Source organism: Antechinus flavipes, chromosome 4, assembly GCF_016432865.1.
Source record: "Antechinus flavipes isolate AdamAnt ecotype Samford, QLD, Australia chromosome 4, AdamAnt_v2, whole genome shotgun sequence".
Lineage (NCBI taxonomy): Eukaryota > Metazoa > Chordata > Mammalia > Dasyuromorphia > Dasyuridae > Antechinus > Antechinus flavipes.
In genome coordinates this window covers 119,790,153-119,810,303 of record NC_067401.1, presented here as the reverse complement: position 1 = coordinate 119,810,303, position 20,151 = coordinate 119,790,153, and the positions used below count along the sequence as shown (strand labels likewise).

Here is a 20,151-nt window from a genome sequence, read left to right as displayed (position 1 = left end):
GAAGATCAAAACAAGGTCCCCTAACATGAGATGTTCTTGAAAGCCATAAATACCATATTTTCAAGAATGTCCCTTCTCCCCACTTTTATTTGCCATAGTTCTGAAAATTCTGGCAATAGAAATGATATGAAAAATAAAGTAAAGGTGTTAAGGTAGGTAAAGAGGAGATTAAACTATCCCCATTTGCTAGTGATCAGATGGTTTATTTGGGAAATCCTAGGAAGTCTCCATGTTTTCAGACTTTTTCAATATTTTGATCAATTTTGCTGATTTTTTCCCCTCTTTTCTCATCTCTAAAAATATTGTTATGTGGATTGGCTCTCTGGGAGGGCAAAAAGGAAGTCAGCTGAGGGAAATTTTGATGAAGTAAAAAAAAAAAGATATCAATAATAAACTTACTTTAAGAAGAAAATAATAAAACTACCTTTAAAAACATTCTATAAGGTGCCTTCATTATTTCTAACAGGGCTCTTCCTTTTCCCCTTTCCTATACCAGTACAATTATTTGAATAAATTATGCTTTCTTGAAGGACAGAACCCTAGGTGAGGAACTATTGGAGAAAAGGTAGGCAGGAAGGTGGGTTCATCAACCTTCCCATTTTGAACAGTGCAATCCAGAAACCTGAGAAAACCAAGCTCCTGTTGCTACCCATTCTTTAGGAATTCAACATGAAGACTTTCTGGTCAGCCCCTACCTCATCATGTTTCTTTGTTCCTCCCCTCTATGCCAAGTAAACTTGTCCATGGTGAGGACAACAAGAGCATCCTTAGCCTACTTTCCATAATCTTCATGTCCTCTTCATGTCTTCCATGGTCCAGTCAAATCGTACTGCTTGATATTTAATATCTAACTTCTGTGCATTCACATCCCCAGAGTAAACGTGTGATGAGGTAAATTGGAAAGAGAAATCAGTTTGAAGTCGGAGAATCTAAGTTTGAGTCCCAGCTCTAAGATATTGCATATAAGACAATTTGTGAACTTTAGAATGCCATCTATACTATGAATTAGTATTAATATATATTTTGAACCTTAATTTTTTTTCTGTAAAATTGGTAAGGTTGCATTAGGTGACCTGCAGGGATCCGATGATCTTTCCATTCTTAGGAATCTTGCTTTATTTTTCCTCACAATTCACTCCAGAGGCCACTTTTTTGGTGAATCTTTCCATTATTCATTCACCCCAATCCCCTTAGATATTAGTGTTCTCTCCTTTTCTAAATTACCTTGTATGTACAAGCTGTATCAATTCAAAGAAATGTAAACACTTTGAGGGCAGGGGGTCCTTTTTGTCTTTGTACTCCTAGTGCCTGGTACATGATAGATAATGAATGTCTATTAAATTGGAAGCAAAGTGGGGGCTTCAGAGAAACCCTCAGAATTTCCTGTCATCAGTCACCAATATTCTCCCTTCCCTAGCAGGAAATTATGACCAATCCTAGAACGTTTTAGTTTAGCTGAGCAGTGACAAAATCTCTCGTGTTAAATGCTATGGGATCAGCTTAAATAAATGTCTTTATGCAGTACAGTGATTTAATGGGAGTAGGAGTAACAGGGAGAGAGCACCTCAGGTGACTTAAAGGGGGAAGAGTGTCCCTCTAATGATCCCTGCTGTTGGGAATACCCTCTTAATTATCTGAAGCTGACCTGCCTGTTCTACTACCGATTTTATCCTCTTTCCATTTGGGAGAAGTGATTTTTCTGCTCTAAATATTGACTGTTGAAATGATCACAGTCATTCTGAACTAATGAGCTCTCTCAGTATTTGGGGGCTTCAGCTATCATATCCAGAATGGCAGAGATGTTCTGCTTGTCCTATAACACAAGTATCAGGGTACAAGCTTTTCTTTCTTCCTTTCCTCATCATTTGCAATTGAAAAGTTATCCTGATTGACTTTGTAGGTTTCTCCCACCTGTTTCCTATCAAAGGTACTAGGTATTCAATGTACAAGTTTGGCCCTTGAGCAAGACCTTAGGCAAGCCTTTTGGGTCGATTTAAAGCTTCACTGGCTCCATTGTGCCCTAAAATTAAAAAAAAAAAAAAATACAAACAGGAGCTGTCAGTGTGTCACCTTCAGGCCTATATGGCCTCTAGATTTAGTTTATTCTATCATAAGAAAACAAGTTATAAGAAATACATTGGATTAAAGTCAGCATTACTCACATTGTCCTCATCTAAAACTGGAAATCACAGAATAGTCATTAGTCTGTATTGGGGGTGTGTGTGTGTATGTGTGTGTGTGTGTGTATTCACTAGTAGTTTTCAAAACCGATGAAATCATAGGTATGGACCTCTCCAAAAAATGGAGATGCATAGATATGGATATTTATATATGGTCGATATATCTAATATAGAAAATTATTCTAAAAAATTCTAAATCTGAAAACCTGGTCCTTTTAAACATACCAACCATAGCACAAAGGATTTTCTGGAAAATGTAACAAACATAATCTCTAGAATAATGTAGGTCAATGAGAAAAATCAAATTTGAATCCAAAATTTTGAACATTGATTTCCCTACCTCCTTTCTAAAATGATTATCATATAAAAGTATTCCTAAACCACACAATTAATCAACACCTATTCTAAATATTCTTTTAGGTGAAACTAATCCAAATAGCTTTTGATTGGGGGTAGTAGGACCTAGGGGTCTCTGAATAATGAAGATTAAAATCTGAAACTTCCTTTCCAACCTGTTCCACCCCCAAACCTTTCCCAAGAATGCCCAAAAAAGATAGTCCCAAAGTGTGTAACCCAAAGAACCTAGAAACCTGGGTGCTACAAACCAAGCTAATCTACAAACTAGAGAACCAGGTCTGAAGTCTCTGAGACCTATGGGTTCTTTGCTTTTGCAAGAAATGGTAATTATTCTCCAGAATTTAGACAACTGTGGGGAAAAATGACAGAACCAAGTGGGCAATCAGAGGTTCAAAGAATAAGAACTATAAGGGACCTTAGAAGACATCTGGTCTGATCTTTAAGATGAAGAAAATGAGTGCTAGAGTGACACAGCTAGGAGATGGCAGATTAGACCCCAAATCTTCCAGTACTCTTGAGGAACCTTCTTCCAAAGTGAAACTCAAAAGAGGTAAGAATCTAGGAGACTTGGCAAATGTACTGGTTGATGACACAAAAATTGGGGAAATGAGAAAAAAAAAGGGGGATCAGGGAGAATAATTTAAAATCATCTTCCCGTGTATTTTAGACCGAAAGATTTAAAAATCTTTTTCTTTGTTTTTTCCACAATGACTTCTGAAGGTTCCAAAGTAAAATACCACAACCGGACATCACTACACAATTCCAGGTACCTGGAGAACCCTGAGAACAGCCAAGTTGTCCCAGTCAGCAGACAAATCTCTCCAAGGATAGCTGGGGCTCCACTGACACTAAAGATACTCTAAACTACAGGGATGATTATTATGCAATGGTACCCACGCGAACCCCCAATTGCTAACAAAAACAAAAACACAAAAGAAATCTTCATAATCCAGTTTTTATGATTTGATGAATAGGGAATAAAAATATATTTTAAAAGATGAAAACTTTGTTTAAAAGGATTTGCCTATTCTACAGTCAATTCTGGAGTAAAAACCATTTTTATTTTATATCTTTTTTACGGGATGGATCATTGGAACATGTAAACCCAGATCAAAACCATCTTCAGATAAAAGAAAATTGAGGGCAAGAGAGTTTAGAAATAAAGCATAGGCATGGGAGTGGATTATTTGCCAATTGGTCTGTGGGTAGGCACTAGCCTAAACCCCTAAAACTATTGGTTTGAAAACTTGCCCGGGGTTACTTTGGAGAGGGCCTTTCCTTAGTCTGTAGAGCAATGCTCCTTCCTTTGGGACACCATAACAATTCTGAGTTGGCAGGCCACACAAACTCCTTTTATTCCCTCCTCCTCCCAATTTGAATACATTCACGCCTCCAGAAGTCATGCTTCAAAGTCTCTCTCCATCCTAGTAAATTAATGAAGCTTCTGAGGTATTAAGCAATCCATGACATTTGTGACTGGTTAACTTTAATTTGTCAAAATAAATTTGCAATATTTTGCATGTTAGTAATACAGTGCTGGTATTGACAGGTAAAATCATCTGTGTACATAGAAACCTTCATTTAGGAGCACACCTTAGGAGGGAAATGGATACACAAAAAAAAGCGATCTCAGGCCAAGCAGCGAGCCCTAGAGCGTAACAGGCTGGATGTCAGATTTGAGGATTATCTAATACAACTGTTTAGCTGCCAATCTGATAAAGGGGAGCTCAACTAGGTTACAACCCAAAAGGAAGAACACACACTACCTTCTCATAGAACACTGTTGCTCGGGCCTTCATTACTCAGCTGAGTCAGTTCTTCAATAGTAGAAACTCAACTGGGGTGCCAAGATGGAGACAAATTCCATCACACAGCCTGTTCCCTTCTCTGTGCATCCATCCCCCTTCTCCATGTTCTCCACCCTACCCCAACTTTGCCTCTCCCACGCCCCCAAAAAGACACAATGTGGTTTTATTATTGCCGACAAGCTTCTTAAGTGAATAAAGAGTGCATACGAAATAGCATTTTAACTGAAGTCATACAATGAAGTCTCACTCCTGTTTATTATACAATGAGTTGATAAAACAATCATTTCTAGTAAATATCTTCACTTTAAAGAACTAATACTCTTAGGGTTCAAATGACCACATTCTAGCCCAGGGGGGGCCCAACCCTTTCCCAACTGAGGACTGCTATCTGGGGCCACTCTCAAGGAAGCCAAAGGCTTCATGAATTTTAAGAGGCTTTTCCAGCTTCCCTCCCCAAGCCTCTTTTCTTGGGGGAGACCTGCCCATAAAGTTGACATATCCCAGCAAGCAGAGCCAGAACCTAGCTGCTGGACTGCATGCTGGGACTTGAGCTTCTTCCCCAGGTGTGGCCATTGGGCAGCCCATTCCAGACCTCAGCAGGGCTGGACATGGGCCTTCCCTGCTCTAGTCCTCCCAGTAGTCCACACATAATGCTCTACATATTAAAAACAAACAGATCTTTGAACTGTGGATAAGAACAGTTGTAACAAAGCCATAGCTACATATTTTTCTCTACATTTTGTTTATTGAGACAAACTAATTAAAAAGGCACAAACATAGGGCATATGTTTACATGGACATTATAACAAACATATACATTAAAAGTGTAGGAATGTGTTGCCTTCCTGCTAAACAGAAAGTTCCTAAGCTTTTATATATACAAAAGTTGTACAATTTAATGTCCTAAAGTACAAAAGATCATTTATAAAATTATTTTACACTAAGTTCTATTTATTTTATTTTATTTTTTTTTTTTACTATGTAGTTTAACCCCCTAGAACTGTTTTGTATAATGACACAGATACCTGTCCCTGATGTAGGAAGTCTGCCTCAGAAAGCAAGGTATTTTGATGTTTGGACTGACACAAAGGGGTACAAACGGAAGTCGTCCAGTTTGATAGTCCTGCAAACATTCTGCAAGATTAACACAACTAATTTCCATTTCTCTCAACTGCAAGATTAAAAATAAAAAACAAAACACACACAAATTGCAACTTAAAAAAAGATCGTGTAGAGTCTTGGTTTTGGATTTTCTTTTAAAAAATGTTTTTAAAACATTAATGTGTGGCATGATGGTCTAAAGAGTATCTGCTTTCCTAGCTTTTGGTTTCTACCTTATGTACAGAAAAAACATTCTGCTAAGAAACAAAAAGCACATGTCTCAACGTGTATGATCATTGCAGGGTTTCTGCAGGGAGCTCAGACAGCTGCCTCCCTGAAAACACCAAAGTTGATAAAAAGTGTTTTCTTTAATTAAAAAAAATTAAGGAAAAAAGTGATGGTGATGTAAATATTTACAAAAGTCAACAGATCTGCACAACACTTGATTAAGAAAATAGGGAAAGAGAAACTCAAAAAAAAAAAAAAAAAAAAAAAAAAAGATACACACTCTGCTTGTCCTGAAGGGGCATACTACCTAGTTAGTGGTTAGAATAAAAACTGTATACAATTTAATATAAGACAAAACTTCTAGTGAGCAACTAACACATCTGTCCCTGTTGCAATATCAACAGGTTCTGATTGGGAGAGAGAGGGGCATATACATCACATCTAAGTGCCTCCAGCGTCTTCCAATTTTAAAGCAATAATTTGTTAAGTATTTCAAAGTACTCCTTGGCTCTTAAATAAGAGTCCCAGAGGTGTAGGTAGGCCAGGAGCCTCCCTGTCCACATACTTTTGTCTCCTCCTCTGTCAGGAGCAGCCTTTCCTTACCAAACACAATTTTGTTTTTATCTTTTTTTGTTTTGTTTTTTTTTTTTTTTAAAAAGTCAACTACAATGCTATACTCCATCAGGATTAATATGCTGAGCAATATTTACATCTCCAAATATCAGGTCACAATCCCTATTATATGTTGAAGTTAGAATGATAAATTATCATATGCTTTGCATATCAGAGCTGGTATCACCTTTCCCATAGGGAATGCTGCCTGAAATTAACATATTCCCAAAGGTAAAATGCATATTCTCTGAAATGCATTTTATTATGACAATGTAATGCATTTACTCATAAAAACATTAAACGTAGATAATTCTACACTAGCTCTCAATAAGTGGATTTAGAAGTGGCAGGTTAAAAATCAACTGTCCACCCTATTTGGGAGAGGAAGAGTTCTGCTAGTGTTTAAAGCAAAATGATTTCCTAATCAGAATATTCTCTGGGATAAAAATAGTAATGCTACTTTTTGCACATATGTGTTTCATTTCATATATCTGGTTTTCTTTGTGGCATTTCATCTCATCAACTACTATCCCTTTTCAAGGTTGCTGTGAACTAAAGGAAAAATCTGTTTAAAAGGAAGTGGTCCAGTGATCACTTTACCCAACCTACTTTGAAAAATCCCAAATTGGAGAAAAATGCTACTTTAGTCTTTTATTAACTAGTGTAATAAGATCTCCCAATTTCTTGGTTTGACTTTTGTTTTAATAAACTAAAAAAATGTTGCTGGTAAATATTTACTTTAACTTTTTTTTTTTTTTAATAACACTGTTTACCAAGGAGGTGATGTGGGCAAAGCTTGGGGTAAGAAAGGCATGCTCTCTACAGGTCTCATTGCTATATTCAATGGGGCAGCTAATGTCATTGGTGTAGGTAAGTTCATTGGAGATGTGATAGTGACTGGGTGTGCTATATTCACTGGGGCAGTGACTGGGGTGGGGAGGTTGACTGGGGTGGTAAGTGTTAGTGGAGAGGTCATGGATAGTGGACTGGTTATAGTTACAGGGTGCCCTATATTCATTGGGCTTGTTATATTAACTGCACTTGAAACATTTACTGGACTTCTCATGCTCATTGCAGCTGCTACTGTGACTGGGTTTGACATCGTCCCAGAAGACACAGAGGAAGTTATATTGAATGGAGTAGTAAGAGTCACAGGTGTCGTAGCAGCCGTGGAGGTTTGGCACAGGTTAGCAGCTTCTAAAATGAGAAGACAAAAAGGCCTTTAGATTCTCAAAACCATAAATGAAATTAAAAAAAAATCTTCTGAATCAATTTTAAAAAGTTAAAAGTCACAAGTATTTAATATATTAATATTAACATTGTGTCAACCAAGAAGTCAATATGACAGAGGTGTCTTCTGAGCACAGGGTAAGGCAGGAACGCCAGAGTACTAATCTTGTCTCTGATACTAACTTCCTTTAGGACTTAGGCAAGTTGCTCAGTCTCTCAGTCTAGGTTTCCCCCCACAAGGGGGGAGTCAAACTTACCTACCTCACAGTGGTGGTGTGAGGATGAGTTAACTTCTGCATGGCACTCTGGGGGGCAGAGGTACCGCAGTAGGGCTAAGTATTCTCACTATTACTTCATGCAGTTCGTCTGAATTCTAAACGCTTTCCTGGGAAGAGCCAACCACCAGCAGGCGAGAGGGGCTGGTTTACAGAGAGCTGGGCCGTTGGTTACACAGTATCGTATCGTACAATCAGAAAAATCCTCTCATGAGGCACATTGTAAGTAGTGGAGAGAGTGTGTACATACCGAATGGTACGTACTCTATAGCCTTCTCAAAGGTGAACTGACATTCTGTGAAGGTTTTAAAAAGGCATTATTAGAGACTGATAAGCAAAGCTGTTTCAGTAATTATCTGCTTATTTCAGTCTTAGAAAAATCATTTCTGCTAAATAAATTTGATTGCAAGTTTCTTAAGTATGTTAAAACAAAACACTTCACCATTACATCTATGCCCCGCCCCCTTTCCCATCCCACTCCCATTGCCTAACTTATTTATATATTAACTTAATAAATTAATCCTTACACAAAATACTTGTACACATTACATGAACCATCAAGCATACAGAAAAGGGTTAATCAATGGCCCAGACAAGGAGACCATCCAGTGAGGATCCTTACTCCTGGTCCTTCCCTCATCCCTCTTAGAGAAAATTTCCCTTAGCCCAACCCCCACCCTCATAAAAATCAGCACCACCTGCTGGTTAGCCAGGGTACAGACCTCTTAAGAGGGATATGGGTGGGCTACCAGTGATGTGATTAAGGAAATGAAAAGGAATAGATTGAAGCTAAAATGAATTTGAGACTAAATTTGATGTCTGCACAATTGTTTCTACAAGTGGGCCCTGGCATTCAGTGTAAATGCTTCATCCATGAAAGAGTTAATAAGCAGCCATTCCCTGGTTAGTTCAATCCGGCTGCACAAATGCTCTTAAAAACGTTACTAAATTCTTTGCTTTAACATTAGCCCCAGCATTTAAAGGGACATCAGAAATTTAGTTTAAGCCCTAAACTAATCAAGGTTTCCCTACTCTCTCAAATGTTACAAAATTGAACATGGATACAGAGTTTCTGATATCTAATGGCAGTGTGCAATGAAAGGGAACACAGAAACATTTTGTTTCATGAGGGTCAAAGGATGAGCCTAAACAGTTATTATCCAAGCAAAGTGAAATACAATATCTAACAGAAGATGTAGTAGTAACATGCCTAATTAGGATGTATTCTCTGATATTGCCGTCTACTTTTTAGGGTCTTTATTTCTTAAGCCTGACAATGTTCCTTTAATATGACTTGATTAGCACTTATGACCCCTTGACCTCTAAATAAAATATCATTTCAATATGCTTTAAATTACTTGTATTAATTATCATAGTAAATATGCCTCCCCTTCCCCAACTCACCTATTCACTATCACTAGCAATTTGTCAAAACAATGACAAATAATTACATTTGCAAGACAGGAACAAGCAGCTCTTGAGGAAGGCCTGTCTGGAATGCTGCATTCTTTTCTCCAATTGCTATTGGATGTATGAAAAAGGATGCTATTCCCATTATCTTTAGTAAAATCAATAGATATTTAGAAGGGATCTGAGGGAAGGGAGAGCAGCCACCCTCCACAAAAGCAAAGGATGGAAGAAACTATAGGACATAAGACATTGCAATAGAACAACATATGCAGGAGATTTCTAACAAATTAAAAATAATAGGGACTTAAGGAAAGGCAGTAAGAAGAATTTATAAATCCACAGGGTGAGGGGAAATATATCAGAAACTGGACCTATGCTAACAAATATGCTTATCTAAAGTAGCACCATGACAGACCAGAAGTCAAAGCTGTAGTCAGTGAGTGGAACAACTATAAATGAGCAATTGGTATTAAGTGATTCTTTAACATGATATACACAAAAGTAAAAGCAAATGATTCTCAATTTTTCATCAATAACAATAAACTTTTGAACTGAGGGATACTTTATGCTGATCCTATATTTCACTGAATAATGATATTTAAGTCAAAACCATGAAGAGGAAAGAAATCAGCACTGTGGTTGATAGGGGGAAGAGGAGAAGAGATGCAGAGAGGCCAGAACAGGAAGGGATGTAATGAAAAGATGGGACATAAAGGAAATTATCCAACAACTGATAAAGGCACAAAAGTGATGTGTCATCCAACACTAAAAATGAGAATTTTTTTTTGAAAGAAAAAGGTAGACAAAAATGCAAGGATGTCAATGGCAAATTCAGTTGTTAGATGGATGCCATTAATCTTCCTTTGTTGTTATCTAAGAAACAAATTTGTCTCCAAATATATGATAAATACAGATCAAAAACACTCAGGAAATATACAGAGACTCCAATTTTCCAATAAGAAAAAAAGTTATTCAGATACCTCATTGTCAAAAATAAAACTATACCAGATTTTTTTCTGCATATGATGTTTTACAATCCACACATTTAATACCCTTCACTCTAATAGTCTCTTACATTGATTTTTTTACATACTAAATTAAAACATTTCTCTGTGTACATATAAAATGCCATAAACCTCCTCTTACCTTTCTTCCTTGCCTTGACAGCTTCTTCCCACAATCTCAGTGTCTCTACCTGCTTTCCTGGCCAGCTGGTCACATGCTGCTGCTGCTGCTGCTGCTTCTGGTTGCTGGTCTCTTCATTCATGCATGCTACTCCAATCAAATACAAATACAAAACATAAAATTCACCTTGAAAAGCTTTGCTTTGCTTCAAAATTTCAAGATACTCTTGGATACTGATCACCACTTATATTACTCTTCTTGATATTTGCAGTTTGTTCATCTAGCTTCCTCCAAAGCTCATCTCTTTCATGCCTAATGACTACATCAGTTAAAAGATAAGAAATGCACAAAACAAAGGAGTAGGGGCACTGAAGAAACCCAGACCAAATAATCCTAAAAAGCTCTTCACTATTTCTAATACTGATTAATGTCTTTTAAAGGGAATCTAATGTACAATTGTTGGGAGTAATCAATCTGTTTATCAAAATGGTTAACTATGCTTTTCTTGACCACAATGAAGCACATTAAAAATTAAACTTTAAAATGTCCCCAATGAAATTAAAAATATTTAGTTGGATTAATTCATTCTGTTTATATTTAAAAATAAGTTGTTAGTCAAATTTAATACAGGTGAAGTATTTCATTCATTTTTAGTCATCTATCTTTTGAGGATTTGTTGTTTCTGTATCTCAAATATAAGCAAAATCAAGAAAGTTCTATTTCAAATGACTAAAGAGATCTTAAAAAAAAAAAAAACCTGTATAAATGCAAAATTATTTAGTAGCAGTAGCAGCAAGCAACATCATCAATAACTGGTGCATGGGAAACAGTCAATACCCAACTTTAGACCTCACAAGTAAATTAGTTTCATTTTTCTTCAGCTGAGTAAGAAATTCCATTTCTTTATTGGTTTGAGACTGAAAATGGTTTTGTCATAACTTTTCAACTCTGCCAAACTTGATCTAGAAGTATGAGAGTTCAGTTCCTATTACAATCTCTCCTGGTAATCCAGCTCTGCTTGCCTGCCCACATGCACTATAGGGAAAGGAAAAAGGAGAGAAGAGAGAGAGAGACAGAGACAGAGACAGAGACAGAGAGAGAGAGAGAGAGAGAGAGAGAGAGAGAGCGCAACAGACTGACTTTCAGTTCTTCAGGGAGATAAAATTTTTGAGTTCAATGAGAAAACATTATTTTAACAAAGAAAAAAAAGTACACCTCCAAAAAACTTAGTTTACTCTTAAGATTATTTTTAAGAATGTGACCTTAATGAAATTAGTGATCAATAGTATATTGGAAATTCTTTTACTCTAAAACAGTCATCACTAATAAGAATAAGCAGCAAAACAACAGTCATTTTCTGTTCCCTGAATTTTAAAACATTATAAGTTTCATTCCAATTTCTAGGAAAAATTATTCATTGGAAAAGAATGGTCAGACAATTATGTTATTTCTAACATGGGCATACATAGCAAATGAAGCTTGCAAATCAATGTGGACAAACATCAGATCTGAAAATAATGGAGCTCCTGAACTAGTGTTTGTGTATAGGTTGGAAACATCTAACACTATTATGATCTTCTTCTGAGGCACCCTGGGAAGTTTCAGTATAAAGCAAAAATACCAAAGTTGACCAAAAATATGGAACTCAAAGCATGATATGAACATCTTTGGTACATTTTTTTTTTAAAGCAGTTTTAAAATATATATATATATATATAGCATAAAAAAGTTTCACCTACTTTTATTGATGCCTTGTTTACATGTATTACAGTTGATACTTTGGCTCTGCCCATGTGTCTTTAAGTGGCTGGTGATATACGCTGCACTCAGAAGTTTACCACAGATATTACAAGATACCTTTCCTTCATGGCGAACCATATGTGTCCGCAGTCTGTCTTTGGTGGCAAAGGCAGCAGTGCATGTCTGCATGAGGGAGGAAAACTTTTTTTAAATATAGACTATCCTGTTCCACTCATTTTGAAGCACGCTGTACTATCTATGTGTCACTATGCCAACATTACTTAGAATTATTAAGTTTGCCTATTTGTGTCTTAAAATGGTGATTTGTAATCTTTCATGAATGTCAGTCCCTTCTATTTTGAGGAAAAATTTATTCTTTTGGATTTTTCTTTGAATTCATGTAATTTGTACTTTTTCCAACCTGTTTGTAGTGACTAATCAATTTGACTAGTCAATCACATTAAGTTAAAGACTTTTAGCAACAAACTAGAATAACTAATGCTTTAAAAGTCCTTTGTTTTAGCTTTCAGTATTTAATTTTCTTTGTTATAATTTTTTTATGTTACCAAAAATCATTTGCTAACTATCATCAACCTCTTCTAACAGTCTAAAGGAATTTGTTTTAAAACCTGGTAAGAGTTAATGACAAAAATCTGGAGAAAATTTAAGTTATTTCCTCACAAATCTTATTTACCAATCTAGAAATTTATTTTAAATCCTTCTTTCATCCTTCTTATCCAAATACAAACTGATCTTTGTAAGAATAAGGAATTTTTCTACTAATAAAAATGGTATTTTCAAAGTAGAGGGACAACTACTTGACAAAGGTAAAATATTTCCATTTTTAAAAGGTCTTGCATCACAGAAATAGAAACTATCATTTTTTAAAAGTTAAACTAGCATTTAAATGGACCACATTATCTCTAAGTTGGTAATTTCCAGATCATTCAGCATCTGAGAAATGTGATTAGCTTATACTTTCTAAATCATGTGAATTTAGTGATATATTAAGGATAAGTCATTTTAACTCTTACTTGGCATTTGAAGGGTCTCTCTGTTGAATGGACATGTTTTACGTGACAGCTTAAGTGGTCCGGCCTGTGAAAAAGAAAGATACAAAATGTAATGGAACACATAGATAGCATCCATCATGATATTTATATTCCTTTTGCCTTTGTAGAGGAGAGGGAAGAAGAGTGGTATCTGTAGTTAAAAGAAAGTTCATAGCATTAACGACCCTTTTCCTTTCACAAATAAAATAAAAACTTTCCCTATTTACCTGTGAAGACTATCTCCTCTCCAACACCAAATTACTCTAAATCTTAACCCATATAGTTAAAATATGGCCAGAATTATAAACCTAATAACCTGTGATTGGAAGGATATAGCTATACTAATTTTAAAGATTTTTTAAAAGGAGGACCATAGGATTTAGAATTGGAATGGGGCCTTAAGAGTTCATCTTATCCAAGAAAAGCTAAGGAAAGTCTCAGCACTCAGACAGGAGAAAAGAAATATTTTCCCAAGTACCTTATTGTAAGTTAGAAAAGCTACCCCTCCTTTGGAGGAATTCTTCCTTAATCTGTACAGTCTGTAACTCCTATACCAAGACATTCAATTGTCATGGCAATATATACCTTTTATACTAAATCCCGGACTGAATCTACGAGGGCATTTCCTAAACAAAGTAAGGTATTGACCACCATTCAACTGAACTAAATTGGAACCAGTTAGCATCAGTACCTATTACCAGTTTCATGTGGTAATCCAAGTTTTGCCCAACCACCTCCTCCCCTATCTTCAAGGAGACAAAAATGAAGTTCACTGAGAACATAGGTTTAAAAAGGAAAAAAAACCCAGTACCTCGAGAAGCCTTTCCCACAAACACTGCAAGTATATGGTTTGGTGATGCCTCCTTCATGAGACCTCACATGGTAAGTCATCCGATCCTTCCTCTTGAAGCGCTGATTGCAAATAGGACATTCAAAAGGCTTCTCATCTGAATGAGACAGCTTGTGCCGGTTAAGGTGGTAGACATCTCGGAAGGCCTTCCCACACATCTCACAAGCATGGTTCTTCTTGACTGGCTTACTGGGCTTCTTGACTGTCTGTGTCACTGGCATAACAGTGGAACTGGCACTGCTGCTAGGGTTAGTGCCAGAGGAAGATGTAGTAACTGTTGACAAGATGCCTGCAATGGTTGAGACCAACGAAGTTCGGCTGTTGTCTCCGGCGATAGTGGAGATAAGGGGTACCACTGTGGTAGGGGTTTTCTTTGACCGTGACACTAACTTTATCCCAGTGTGGCAGGATTCATGGCGTCTCAGGTGGTAGCTGTCCCTGAAAGCTTTACTGCAGTAAGTGCACACAAAGGAGGTTTTAGGTTTTTCTTTTTTAATCCCAATGGCATCCTTTAATGTTTCTGGTGGTGCCTGAGGTTTCTGAGTTATTGGTAATGGAAGCAACGGCTTCTGATCAGGGGGCTCCACAGCAGAGCTCAGGAGGGGCAGCAAGCTGTTCTGTGCTGCCTGCTGTTGGTGATGGGAGGCTTCATGGGCCTAAAACCAAACATTTACACTTAAGAAACACAACCACTCACAACAGCCTTCAAAATTCAACATGCTCCAGACAACACAAACCCAAGGAAACAAATGGAAGACCTTGAAAACATACTTGCTGTAACAGGGGTTAAACAAACCTGAGTAACTCAAAAACCCCCAGCACATAACATTCAAATAACCAAACAGTACACAGACTTTTGCCACTCCTTCAATAAAGTTGCTCTCACTTTTAAACAGCTGATTCAACTATGAGACTACCTTAATTCAGAAGGGATGCACTAGCTGATAAAGTCCCTTTGCATTATTATATCAGTACTAAAAAGTCATAGTTATATAACTTATCCAAAAAATTACACTACAGATATGTACTTAGCTCCTTACTGAAATATAAAACACAGCAAAAGTATATACACTTGTGAATTAAATAGGAGGGGAAAGACTCATATCTTCTCCTTTCTCACCAGAAAATATTTAGTGATTAAGCAAAAAGGATATTACTGCTAATTGATAAATGGAATCTAGTGTTCTAAGCAGTATATTAGCTTTAAGGTTACTTTTTAAATTTGCCCTTAACCCTACCAGAGACTGTGTTGAAATTAAACTGTTTTTGTACAACCTGTGGAGTATCTGTCAGGAGATTCCACAGCAAAGTACTTCTAACTATTATATAATTCATCTGATGCTAGATAAGTCCATTTCCCAAAACTGGTTGTCTCTAAGCCACTGCATTGTCAAAGACAGCTTAAAGAAAATACCCTAAAAATTTTAAATTTCCCCTTTAAGTCTGTATTTCTCCAGAAGTTCTTGTTTTTGTTAAAATATCAGACAGGTGCTTTGTTCTAATGTGTATTTCTCCCCATCCCATTATCCCAAAAAACAACCTTCCATAAAAACTGAGGAATTATTAATAGGCTGCCTAGAAATTTCCATCAGTTATAAAACCCAATTTTCTCCTTTACATCAGCTTGTTGATATTTGTGTTATCACCTGGTTTTGATTCTCCCAAGATTCATATTATCTCCATGATAACAAATACTTTAAGGTTTGATGGCCTACTTCCTGAAAGTTTTCCAATAATTTTTTTATCAAAAATTATCTGAGGCTGGGTCAATGGCCCCAAACCCCAAAATTTAGTTTTTCACATTTCTAGGAGGACATAAGCAACCAGAGTTAAAAACCCTAAAAAGTTTAAGTGAAGTATTCTAGGCCTTTTCACACAGCTTGACTTTAGAAGCTTATTTATCCTTCTCTCACACTACAATCACAAATCCTGCAATCATTTAGCTAGCCTCCTTCAGGATAGAAAAACAAAGACATGTAATCACACATTCATATGCATGCATACAATTTCTCCCCAACGGATAAGAATACCTATTCTCCCAGTTTATTTGATGAGTGCCAAAGCTAAACTTAAAATCAGTGTCCCCTGTGACCACACAGTGTGATTATCCACAGATTTAATTTCAATTAGCAGGTTTAGTACCTTTGACTTCACCTCCCTCTGAGTCCTGGGAAGCTCTCAGAAATTTTGTATGTACTTCAGTTCAGGGCATCTCTGGACTTAAGTGTTCGTACTGAGTCACAGCGTACTTTTTTTATGGAGTTTCTCTTGGTCTCTATATGAGATTTAAGAATCTCATTGGGTGACACTGAAGCCTAAAGAGATCTGTTGTCTAATCCTACGCTTTTCCCAATCAGATTCTAATATTCCCAAATTTATGTACAGTATACAAATAGTTAATATTTGAAGATTGGTCAAGATACACAATTTCAAAGCCATCTGTGACAGATCAGATAGTAGAGAATGCAAATATTTTGGACAAGGTTCAGACAGTTTAAAGGCATTTTTCAATACTAAATAACCATTAAGATGGCTAAGCACTAAAAACAATTAGTACTATTTCATTAATATAGATAGCCACGTAAATATTTTCACAGAACTGCTGAAGCTCACTTTCACAAGGGTCCTAATAGTTCCCTTAGATCCACATTTCTTAGATGAAATTATCACGAATATCCCCACTATTGAAGAAATCACTCTTTGATTCCCAAGAAAGAACTAGTTCCTCCCCAAATACCTATATGAGAAATAGGGACAGATTAAATCAACAATTGCTGCCTGATTCTGGTATGGTACACTTTTAAAAATCCATCTGCAGAGTAGGTTTTTATTTTATTAGGATCATCATCAAATCAAAGTTTTAGGTTTTTATTTGATTAGGGATCATCATCAAATCAAAGTTTTAGGTTTTTATTTGATTAGGATCATCATCAAATCAAAGTTTTAATTTTTTTCTATCCCATTCAACTGTGGTGTTTTTAACCCCTGCTTGAGCTTTCCTTGTCTCCAGTTGGCAAGAAACAAAACAAAAATGTTATTTCATCACTCAGGGTGGTAGGATACGGCACCATGAAATCTCTAGTGCCAGAGGGTAAAAGATTTTGTACAGAAACAAATTAGCATCAGTGAGTCATATCTTGAATGTCCTGTTAGGAGAATCATCCATCAAACATTTTAACAACCATGGCTTTCACTTTCTACTTTGTATCTGGAAAGTAAGCAGGTGTTAAATTGTTTTAAAATATAAATGCGATAAGATGCTAATGGAAACAATGTAATTACTCTTTCATTTCCTCAATGGAAATCATTTAAAATATAAACAGAGTAGACCTATTCAATATCTTTCAATAGAAATTCCTGGAATGTTTTTTTATCTTCAGTCAATAATTTCTCTCCAAATCTACATAAAATCAGTTTTCTCATAATTTAATGAAAACTATATGAACAGCCAACTTTTGGACCAAAGTTTTACTTCTCACATCTGTCTATAAGGCAGATGGAACAATTTGCTTTAAAAAAAAAAATCACAAAAAAATCTATCAATACAGTTAATCAATGATATCTTACATGAAACTTATCCAAGGACAGTGAAATTTAAAAGTGCTATGTAGCGATTAAACTTAAGTATTAATAATTAATTATTTTCCCTTAAAATACAAAGTACTCCTCCCCATCTCTAGGTTTATGTGGTAATCTCCATCATTTATCATATCAAAATTACTCCAGAGGCCTATTAAAAACATTTTAATGAATGTCTAAAAGGTTTTTCTAGAGAAGATATCTGTCATTTTTATTATCACCTGGACATTAAACAGTTACATATTATTTCTTCTCTAACAAACACTCCTTATATATTTTAAAAATGTATATAACACATAATAACTACCAAACTCACCAAAATGTAATAAAATAAAAACTTCAGATTGGGGAGACAAAGAATTTCAGGAGCCCCATAATTTTGAAAACTTCAATTTCAAGAAGTCTGTGTTTATAAAGGCCAAGAACAAACAAAACCCCAATCCCAAAACACAGCTTTGCAGGTATCAAATACTTTAAAAAAAAAAAAAAAAAAAAAAAAAAGAGAGAGACTGGGTAAATGTGTTGGATTCTCCAGCTCTCAAATCAAGACCACTGGAATAGGTAAAATAGTTTAAAGAATACATTTATTAAAAATTCTATATCCGTTCCTGGTTAACTCCAATAAAAGGGCTCAAGAGCTTCAGGAGTCTGGGGTTTCACGAAGTTATTCAAAGAAGGAAAATAACAGAGAAGTGGGAGGAACGCACTTTAAAGTGATGAGTTTCCTGCCCTCTTTCTGTTCCGAAGTTTCCCAGTGAGCTCATCAGAACTGCCCACTAAACGCTTCGTTTGTGAATTGGAATGAAACAGAAAAGTAAATAAATAAAAATCCATCCCAGGGCATATAAACGGGGTCATCATCTCGGGTCCCCAACGAAAAGCATCATTCCTCCCTCTCTCCCCTCCCCCCCCTCCACCAAAGTAAACCCAGTTAATAAATCGGCCATACAAATGACTTTCACGGTTTCTTGCGGAAAGCGGGTGGCTTCGGGAAAGAAAGAGAAGAAAAACACCCCAAGGGGTGACTCATCTGGGGGCTTTGCAAGCGGGATCTTTCCCAGTCTCCTTCCCTTTCTTTCTCTGGCGCTACCCCGGGTCAAAGGAAATGTGCGCGGTCAGAGACAAGGGCTCCAGTACGAGTGGAGAGGTAGCTTTCATCCAGGACCCTGGCCCCCCTCCTTCATTTCCCGGGGGGGGGGATTCTCCAGACTGAATTGGGGGGCTGATAAGGATGCAGGAGAGGAAGGGGTGACAGCTGCGGTGAAGTCCCAGCGCAAAGGCTTTTGTAAAAGGACAATTTCAAATCCAGTCGATAAGTTCAGAGACACAGACACTGACCAAAGCAAACCCCTCCAACTGGACAAGTCCCAGGAGGGAAGAGAACAGGGGGTGCCAGGGGGCCCGGGAACACTCCCTGCACACTCGGGGATGGCCTGCGGCGAGGGGGGTAGCAACAAAAAGAGGGAGCACAGAAAAAAGGGAAAGGAGAGCAAGCAAAAGAGGGGGGAAGAAAAAAGAGGGGCCGAGAAACTTGAGCGGGATGAGGGACTGGGGGGGGCACTCAGTCCACACTCCCCCCGGGTCCTGGGGCGCTATGATCGCGCGCCCTCCCCTTCTCTAAGGCAGCCGCCGGGCTGGCGGACGGGTGACAGCGGGCCGACCTCCTCCCTTCCCCTTCCGAGCGGGAGGGGAAGGGGGTGAGTGCCCGCGGGAGGCCCGGGGGTCACCCCCAGGCCGCGGGGGGCCCCCTCCCAGTCCGGGCACACGCACACACACCCTCGCACCCCAGGAGGCCGCCTCTTCACACCTCGGTCGCCCCGCGGCTCTGGGGCGGGCTGGCGGAAAAACAAAGGGGGATTAGGGAGGCCGGGGCTCGGCCCGACTGGGGCTGGGGCGCGGAGCCGGCAGGCAGGCAAGCAGGCAGGCAGGCAGGCAAGCGGGCGGGCGGGCGGGGAGGAGGGGAGGAGGAGCGCCCGCCCGCCGCCCGCCCGGGGCCCGGCCCCCCTGCGCCCCCCCCGCCCCCCGGGGGGGCCCCCAGTACCTGGAACAGGAACGCGGTCCAGTTGGCCTCCATGGCGGCAGCGGCGGCGGCGGCCGAGCCCCCTCCTCCCCGCTCCCCCCGCTCGGGGAGCCTCCTCAGCCGGAGGAGGCGACAACAAAGCGGCGGCGGCGGCGGCGGCGGCGGCAGCGGCGGCGGCTCCTCAACATGGCAGCGCCGAGCGCGGCCACTTCCGGTAACCTCCGGGACGCACCACCGCGGCGGCGAGCGCGGGCGGGAGGGGAGCCCCGGCGGGGCCGCCGCCGCCCCCGGCCCCCGCTGCCCTGCCCGCGCCCCCCCGCCGCCCGCACGCCCGAGAGGGGCGCCCTCGAGGGCTGCCGGTTGGGGGGTCGGGCCCTCGGCGGGGGGGCTGGGGTGGGGCCGGGGGCGGGGAGGCGCCGCGGCGTCCCCCCCCGCGGGGGTGTGGGATGCTGCGGTCCGCGGCTCAGGCAGCTGGAGCAGGGGGAGGCTCAGGAGAGAAGATGGAGGACGCCAGGGTCTGGCGCTGCCCCGCGGGGCGCAGGCCAGACGGCCGCCGGTTCCCAGCCGCAGACTCTGCGCGCAGC

General features: G+C 39.1%; 1 protein-coding gene across 4 annotated transcripts; it reads right to left on the bottom strand.

The window, feature by feature from the left end:
• Positions 1-4,006: 4,006 nt before the first annotated feature.
• On the bottom strand, positions 4,007-19,736 carry VEZF1 (vascular endothelial zinc finger 1). 4 transcript variants are annotated; one of them, XM_051994210.1, is made up of 7 exons: positions 19,589-19,736; positions 13,930-14,624; positions 13,101-13,164; positions 12,066-12,267; positions 10,348-10,473; positions 8,042-8,086; positions 4,007-7,483 (listed from the first exon to the last, which is right to left on the bottom strand). In XM_051994210.1, the coding sequence occupies exons 1-7, from the start codon at positions 19,619-19,621 to the stop codon at positions 7,056-7,058; spliced, it is 1,593 nt and encodes a 530-aa protein (XP_051850170.1). In that variant the 5' UTR covers positions 19,622-19,736; the 3' UTR covers positions 4,007-7,055. The 4 variants fall into 4 exon arrangements, with proteins under 4 accessions (XP_051850170.1, XP_051850171.1, XP_051850173.1 ...); XM_051994211.1 differs by having other exon boundaries at positions 12,066-12,249; positions 19,589-19,735; XM_051994213.1 differs by lacking the exon at positions 8,042-8,086 and having other exon boundaries at positions 19,589-19,734.
• Between the last annotated feature and the right edge of the window lie 415 nt (positions 19,737-20,151).